We start from the raw sequence: 8901 nt of genomic DNA, 5'->3' as shown, positions 1-8901 counted from the left end.
TATATAGTTGCCCCTTCACTGAACCGAGCCATACATGAGCTTCAGTTAGGTTTTCAACAGCTTCAAGTCTCACTAAATGGACACGTTAATGCTAAGAAAACTAACTTTATGATGTTTTTGAGGGCTCGTTTCCAATTCCCACACTTTAGATGACAAGCTTTTTACTTTAGATAATGCTTATTTTAACATGATAGCCAGAAAAAAAAAAAACTTGTGCACGCTACCTTTTTAAATGTTTTGGCCTATGGTGAAGTTGTCCACATGAATGCTGCCTCTAGTATTCTCGTCCTTTTGGATTCTGTGTACCATAGTACTCTACATTCTATTACTAACTCTGATTCCTGTACGCTTTATGATCTGGTAGCCTGGCCATCACTAAGTCTACGTATAGAACTTAATTTGCATATTTTTCTATACAAGGCCATTTTGGGTAAACTACTGGCATATTTATGTAATCTCCTGAAGCAGAATTCTAGCAGTTTTCATCTCTGTTCCACAAGGTGGCAAAGGATTTTACTGAGCTGGAGAAAAAAGCCTTCTCTTACTTTGCACCCTGGTCTTGGAATAACTTGCAAAACTTGATCTAGTCCCACTAAATTATTTAATGCCATGTAACTGAGAAATGTAACTGCCTACCTGGATTAGTCCCTTTCTTTTATACGGAATGTTTGTTTTTTTTTTGATTATGTTTTATTTAAATTTTAACTAGTGTGCCGTCTTCGCCAGGTGTCTCTCATAAAAGATATTTCAATCTCTTATTTTTAACTAAATAAATAAAAATCTTAACTTAAAAAATATATGTAAAGAGACAAAACATACAAATAACCTTCCCTCATAATGTATTAATGTATGGTCCAAGTCAGTAGAAGATGTTATGTTAAATGTTATGACACTACAGTGGCTGCGACTTCAAGTAAGCTTACCTTTAATTTAAGGCTATTATCATGAATATTAGATCATTTTGTAAAACTCATGGCAAACAACCCATCCAATTATTAAAATTAACAGTAATTATTGTTTATAAAGTCAAATCCCTTTGAATGACAAAACAAGTCAATGTTTCAGATGGAGAAACAAGACTATATCAAAACAAAAAAATAAAATATATAAATTACATAATGTAAAAGGCTTAACAGGCAGCATATTGTTAAAGACATTGACCCATGATGTTGGAATTGTCTACTGTCTACTCTTGAAATACTTTTCTAGGTCACATTAGGAAGGAACTTGTGTAAATGGCACCATAAACTCTGCCAAAAGCAAATTTTGCAACTTAGTGACAAATCTACTAAGCTGTAATGCATAATGAAAAAATCTACAGTGGTGAAACCGAAAATCCTGAAAAGGGTGTTATCATTTTCGGCTAATTATGTCACAGTGATGCCCTAAGAACAGTCAAAGGTAATGAAGCATGAAATGCTGAATTTGGAGAGCACATGACTGAGTTTTGCTTTTCCTATTCCTTAAAGGTACCCTGTGGAGTTTTGGTGTAAACACAGTTTCAGTTTACAGTCAGTGTTTCTCATCAATGTACACTGAATGCATCCTTGAGGTCCAACAAATATGTGTTGAATGCATTTTCCTGTCCATAAAACACTTGCAAAGCAGACGTTTGAATATTCTGAAAAATGTATTTTTTCCATATATCTATACATACATGAATCAGTAGTCTTCTTTGTCACCTTTTGCTGTAACATGGCAAAGTTGCTTGCGATGTTAAAGCCACCAACCATCCAGTGTAATACCATGAAACCACAAGTCGTCTTATATCCCTTTTTTGTTTGATGGACATGGACAGACTGGTTTCTTTGGTCTGACTGCTGCTTCACCATCTTCAGTTGACATGATACGCCTCTTCATCCATAAATATATTAAGTAAATTGAATACTGTGTTCCAAGCTAGCATCCCATTCATTCCAATGAAAGTTGCTCACCTTGAGCATTTACAGAAAAAAAGTTCTTCAGGTTTCCATATTTTTGGATCCATTGCACTTTCACATTAGAATCCTTGTTGGCTGAAAAATAATAAAATGTTCAACGAGTCTTATTTTTGTTGGACCAAGGTATCAAAATGTGATCATAAGAGCCATTTAAGAGTGTTTGCGGCATCTTGTTGCAATTCCAACTGTGCCCACTATAACAACCCCCCCCCCAGCACTGTTCCTGGGGGGATAGTTTTACCCGTTATCCTTTTGTTTATTTTTTAATGCCTTGTATGCACTACTAATTTGCGTTTCCACCCTCTGCGTTCAAAAATACAATGGGGACCTGCTTATCAAACATTGCTTCATAGCACTACTAGTGGTCAAAAACTCCACAGGGTATCTTCAACATTCAGTGCCGTCTCCAACCACCACAACAAGAGAGTAAAGCCTTGGAGTAATATTCAGTCTGCACGCAGCAAGTGCACATCTTGAACTTGACATATTTGGCTGATAAAACATTGCTGACTACACAATTTGAAATTACGAGGCTTTCTGAATGTTGGTACCATGTGGGTGGATAGACATATCAATATGAATTAATAAAAGATGATTGTACTGAAACAAAAGTTACATTGACATTAAAAAGTTGGTAAACAAATAAATACCAGCAAACTTGCCAATTATCAATTTTCCTCCTCCTGATGTCCATCAACTAAAATTAACTAAGCAGTATTTAAACACTGAGACGTACTGACACCTCGGCATGTTCACGATCCCATAGATATGAGTTTGACCTTAGTCCCTCGAAACTGAGGCCTCTGGTCCTCTAGGCTGCACTGTTGGTCCCTCACGGTGAAGCATATTGTCAAAACGTGGTGTCACCTCACAGCGTATAAGCATAGTATCATCTTTAACAAAAGCTCTCTGACTCAGCTGTTGCAGGTGCAGAAAGGTGACGTAGCCGAATCCTTTCGGGTTGCGCTGGATCGTGGGTTTCTGGAAGGCTTGCAGGTCTGGTTTAGTCTCCATGACCTCGATGTGGTGCTGACCCTCAGGGCCCTGGTCTAGAATGGCAAGGCGAATGGTGCCCTGGAAGGGCCATGTCAGCTGCCCATCAAAAACTCCTTGCATGGTGTGAACAAAGAGGGAGATATAGTTGGAGCAGCGCGGGGCACTAGGGGTCTGCAGGTGGAGGCGCAGACACAGCTTGTAGCCTGGACGACCAGTGTAGAAGCCGGGGCTGTGCTCAACCACTGGGTGGCCTGCTTCTTGGTTCCGTAGGTGGACAGAGAAACCTTTGAGGCGCCAGATGAAGATACCGTGACACTGCTGGGCCTCCAGCTCCTTCACTGTCTCCTCCAGTATTGACACTCTACGCCTGAGCTCTGCAAGCTGGCCAGCCTGTGGAAGAGGTGGGGGAATGTCTTAAAATAACAAAGGCTTACTTTGTCCATCTATGTTTACAGAGGATGCGTTCAGGCACAGCAATAAGTGTAGGTCACTTATGTTTTGACAGTCCTCAGAGCCCAATACACAATTGCTGCAGCTATGCATGTAAAATTAAGAAAACAGACTTGGAACATGAGCCTTTACGCCTATTGGAACTTTAATTAAATTTCTGCGCTGCATCTGATACTGACAACAACTGTGATCATAGATTCTGTGATTACACAAACAATCCATATGCACGTATTAGTACCTTCAAGCTCAAGGACATCCTTTACCTGTGTGTCTTTTAAGATAATGAGCTCACGCAGCTGGTGATCCTGCTTTACCAGTCGTCCATCCATCTCCCTGAGCCTCTGCATCTCTGCGGTAGGCTGACATGGGGCACAGTTGCTGGTGCAGCTTACAGCTCCTCTGGGTCCACTACAGGGTGATACTGATGCTGCAGCTCCTTGATCCTCAGAGGAAACAGAAGGCCCCAAAGTCCACAGAGATTTGGGTGCGGTGCCATTGAGGCTAAGGCCACGCAGGAACTCGGCTAAGTAGCGCATATGCATCTGTGTGAACTCCTGCATGTGCTGAGCCAGGTCGTGGCGCTGCATCTGCAGAGGCAACAATTTTTCTTTGTGACATCTGGTCTGCAGGGCTGATAGCACTAATAATTGTGTAATAAACCAAGTTCTCAAGGAGTGTTCTTTCAACAGTGTGTAGATGATCTGTAACACACAGAAACTGCACACGATCACTTACCCTTTCCTTACATCCAAAGGTACTAAAGTTACAGGCGATGGGTGCTTTTGGGCAATCTGTATCACAATGAGATTCCATCTGAAACAAAAACACCTTCAGCTTAGCGTCATTTAAATCTATGAATTCACATTACGATTTGAAACAAGAATTTTAACATGTCAGTTATTACTGTATAATTGAGGACAAACGTAATGAGGTAACTTGGAAATAAGTCGCTTCCTATCTCATACAGGAAACCATTTGATACTGCAGAAATGCTGGGTGCCTACATCTACTGTGACATGTGCTGCGGAATGTGGAGAATGGTTCCCCATTGCTTGAACAAAAGAGAAGTTCTTGTTGACAGATGGCAGCTTAAATGAATGACAACATTTTGATTTATGAGAGGCCTTTTTTCATGGCAGAGATCACTCACCTGGTCTCTGATGAGATCCATCTCACAGTACAGGCACTTTACATTGGCAAAGGGACACTGCTGTTCATGAAGCTGAAGGAGCAACCAAAAAGAAATTGTAAGGAGGCTAGTCCTCACTGATACAGAGCGACTTTCCTATAACTGGGTTCTGGGAAAAAAAGCAAGAGGAGCAATTACGTAAGTGAGTAATTACCTCTTTCTCTTCATAAACAAAGCGTGCCACACAATCTGGACATGACACAGGTCTCCTTTGGCACTCAACAGTTATGTGCTCCTCTAGGTGGCTCTTTCTCACAGACTGTTGGCATTGTGGGCAAGGTGCAGTGGCAAACTGACAATGTGCCAAATGATTCTGGTAGGAAAACAATACATAAAGAGAATGCAATTAATTATATTCTATAGGACAGCAGTGGTTCACATTTAATATTTCACTGTTCACACCACAAAAAAAAAAAAAAAAAAAAAAACACCATTCTTTAACTGACACCTAATGCACTTTTATATGCCAAAATAAGGATACATCAGTGTTTCCCACAGGATTTTAAAAGACTATGGTGGGTGGACCTCGGAACTTCTCGGGGGGTATGGGGGCATGCCCCCCCTGGAAGAACATTTTGTACATTTTAAAGTTAAATGCATTCATTGGGTGCAAAATTAAGATGCTATCTATGAAGAACTTTGCACTCTTGTGAACAATCTTGTGCTCTAGCAAGTAACTATTTATTCATAAACCCATTGTATAGCTATAAAATGGTAATGAAACAGCAACAAAAGTCAACAAATGTATTCCAGCAACCCTAAATCAAAGAACAGAAAATAATAAAATTTTATTGTTGTTTTTTTTACTTTTAATGGACACATGTAATGTTTTATATTTTCTATGAGTATGATATAATCCAATTAATCTTATTTTCATACTGTATAGACACCTTATTTTGAAAACCTGATGTTGTCACGTGCATCCTCCTCGCGCCAAATTCATCAAGTCCGACCCAATTTGATAATCTATGTTGTCTGTGGTTCTCGTATCTCGTAAAATGAAGACTTCACAGCATCTCTTCAAGTAGGACTCTCATACTGCGACACTTGTCTTTTTGTAAAGAGTCAATAATCTGCCTGTCAGCTCGGTCCGTTTCAGTGGATTTACCATAAAGGCTGGAATACGTGTGCACTCCAAATTTGGGCGTGGGTAGCTTGAACGCCTTCTCACAAACGAGTGACAGAAGCAGACCGTTAACGTTACCGTAGTGGTTGTCTCAAGTCGGATGTGCTCAGTGTGTGAGTGTGCGAGCTTACAGCAGCGGCGCAAAACACAACGTTAGAGGTCTGAAACGTTATTATGAGATATGTAAAGCTATTTTCGGTCCATTTTCAGACTATGGCGGAGCAAATTAGACTATGGCGGGCCGCCATGGTCACGTTAATTAATGGGAAATACTGTGCATTATTCCTTAGTGTACTGTAGTGAATTACCATTAGCATTCTAGCATGTGCAGATGTGTTCCTCATAACTAACCTTCCTTACTGACTGTTGATTCGAGAACATTTTAGAACAGTCAGAAGGAAGAGCGTGTGCTGACTCTTACTTCTTGCCAGATTATCATTTTTTTGAGTACTGAAACTATAATACAATCTGAAGATGAACTAGCACACTCAAGCATAAAATACACACTTGTCCTGTTTGACCTGTCCTTGTTAAGTTTCCTGTTTCCATGTTCTTGGTTGAGCTCCCACTCTTAGAATGGCTCTCACCTCTAAATGTCGGAGCTCCATTTTCTCAGCACAGCCACGGTTTGGACAGCGAACAGTTAGTGACAGAATCTCTCGTTTGGCAAAGTTATCCGGAAACAACTGGTCTTCTGACAGCATTTCATTGTCCACCGGGCACTTTTGCCCTGTATCACTGTGTTGTAAGAGTAAGAACAGCAATACTTTAGGCTGAGCTAAGATGATCAGGTTTTGCATGGTGCTTACATCTGAGCGGGAAAACTATTGTCAGTGAAAATGTTGCATTATTTAAACACAATATTCATTTTTAATTGACTACTCAGTAATTTCACAGATGTTCTATTGCTAATAAAGAATTAACAGCTCTTCAACAATGTTCCATGAATCTGGTGTTACCAAATGCATTATAAACCTGAGTAATGTTTAATGTTATCTAGAGAGACTAACAATAGCATACCGAATGGACTTCTCAATGCAGTTCTTGCAGAAACGGTGACCACAGGGTGTTTGAATGGCATTCCTCAGAGCCATGAGGCAGATAGGGCACTCATATTTACTTTCTAGGGGTGGGTCAAACTCCACATCATAGCCCTGGATGGGGACAGCAGGCTGAAGACTAGTGGAGGTGCTGCTGATGAACGTGCCAGGGCTCTCTGAAGGGCTGAGTAGGGATTCCCGTTCCTTTTCCAGCATTGCCAATGCACAGCTAGATAGCTCTCCACCGACAGCTCCTTCATAGCTGTCCTCCTCCAAACTGCCCTTATTGCTATCAAAGCAAGCCATCTGTGTAGAGTGGGACAGAGTTGGCATTAAAACAGTGAAAGTGGCAAAAAAAGCATTATATTGTAAATAATATATTCATTATTTTAGTTAACATCGCCGATTATCTCCTTTCTTAAAGTGTGGGGTCACCACTTCAGCAATAACATTGAAGAAAGTTCTGCAAAGACTTTTCCAGCTGAAAAGGTATCCCATATTTACGCGCTGGTATTGAGCGCATCCTCACGTTGCAATAGCTGTGGTATGGCAACACCTTCGGAAATGTCTCGACATAGAGATGCAAACTGAATCAAAAATCACAGCACAGGGGCTACCTACCATCCCTTGCTGAAATCTACATGGTTAGGCTACAGACAAGGGGACACAAGCTTCTACAGGACTCATTTCACTCTACTAAGCATCTTTTTAAAAAATTTTAATGTCCTCCCTTCTTTCAAAAGACAAAGAGAAAAAATAACAGTGGCGCAGTGGTTAGCACTGTCGCTTCACAACAAGAAGGTCGTGGGTTCAAACCCTGGTGGAGCATGTTCTCCCTGTGTCTGTCTCTCTGCTCCGGCTTCCTCCCACCGTCCAAAGACATAATTGGTGACCCTTAGATGAACAACCACTCACGCTCACACCTATGTGTGGCCCTGCGATGGACTGGCGACTGGCGACCTGTCTAGGGTGTACCCCGCCTTTCGCCCGATGGCAGCTGGGATGGACTCCAGCCCCCCTGCAGGATAAGCGGTTGACGATGGATGGAGGTTTTATTGTTGACTATAAATAAAATGTTATTTTTAGCTTTTTAGTTGTTTTAAATCTCAGTGATGGGATGTGAGGTTTCTGTTCTGCGTTTTTGTTGCGAGGTAGGCAAAGCTAAATCCTATCAACTAACTCAGTATTAAATCTTGAATCCTGAATCTTGAACTTGAGTTGAATAGTTTTTGGCCATGGTACCTGCTTATGTGAAGAAATACACTGTGGATTTGAAGCTTAATACACAAAATAATATTAACACAATTACAGTGCGGCTGTATTTATTAAGTGACAGTATAGCTCTAGTTGTGTACATAGAAACTACATTTATTAGAAGTTACTCATACTGTTATCAAGTGACTTAAGACTAGACAGGCAAAATATGTAGTGGATGTGCAGAAACTAACACCTCTAATTTACTCCACAAACTAACTTATAAATTTGACTAACTAAGTGGCGCTGTAACGTAAAATGAGGTATCGTAAAAAAGCTAAGTTAGCGGTTCGCGTTACACGGGAAGTAACTCAAGTCATTCGTTTTCATAATTAACTTAGCTTCACTCAACAACGTCCTAAATGACGTGGTAATGTTACACTAACACTGAGAAGCTGTCACAAATGATTCAATGATGCATACATAATAGATAAACTTAATTAATAACGATAAATTGTGTTGTCACTTGATAGATGGAAGAGTCATGCCCTTGGATGCGGAACTGCACTTTGCTAACTTAACGTTACCATGACTGTACTAAAAAGCGATTGAAAAAAAGATACTGTCGAAAACAGTAGGTAGCAAACACACGTCCTCTCCAGCAACAAAGACATTAAAGTACTGACTATGTCTGTGAACGCATATACAGTATGTTTATATTGTACCCACCTTTGCCTTGAAAACGTCTCGAACTTTTCTTTTCTAAGAATTTCCTGTTTTTATCTTCTTCTTCTTCTTTTGTGGTTTTTATGGCGGATGGAAACCAAAATGTTGCATTACCGCCACCTACTGAAACATTTTGTTTTTCCAGTGCCCACCAAAAGTACTCGTATTCAAGGCATTGTCCGTTCAGTGACTCAGAGTCAGTTGTCTGAGTTGGTGGAAATCCTTCCCTCGGCGTCGGGA

At 40.5% G+C, this 8901-nt stretch overlaps 1 protein-coding gene across 1 annotated transcript; it reads right to left on the bottom strand.

The window, feature by feature from the left end:
• Positions 1-902: 902 nt before the first annotated feature.
• On the bottom strand, positions 903-8793 carry traf6 (TNF receptor-associated factor 6). The gene is made up of 8 exons (XM_038700569.1): positions 8665-8793; positions 6722-7047; positions 6289-6439; positions 4730-4888; positions 4537-4608; positions 4122-4199; positions 3650-3973; positions 903-3326 (listed from the first exon to the last, which is right to left on the bottom strand). The coding sequence occupies exons 2-8, from the start codon at positions 7045-7047 to the stop codon at positions 2721-2723; spliced, it is 1716 nt and encodes a 571-aa protein (XP_038556497.1). The 5' UTR covers positions 8665-8793; the 3' UTR covers positions 903-2720.
• Between the last annotated feature and the right edge of the window lie 108 nt (positions 8794-8901).

Source organism: Micropterus salmoides, unplaced genomic scaffold (assembly GCF_014851395.1).
Source record: "Micropterus salmoides isolate LMB-PRFRI ecotype aquatic unplaced genomic scaffold, ASM1485139v1 Ms_hic_scaffold_6, whole genome shotgun sequence".
Taxonomy (NCBI): domain Eukaryota; kingdom Metazoa; phylum Chordata; class Actinopteri; order Centrarchiformes; family Centrarchidae; genus Micropterus; species Micropterus salmoides.
This window is presented reverse-complemented; position numbering and strand designations above follow the sequence as displayed.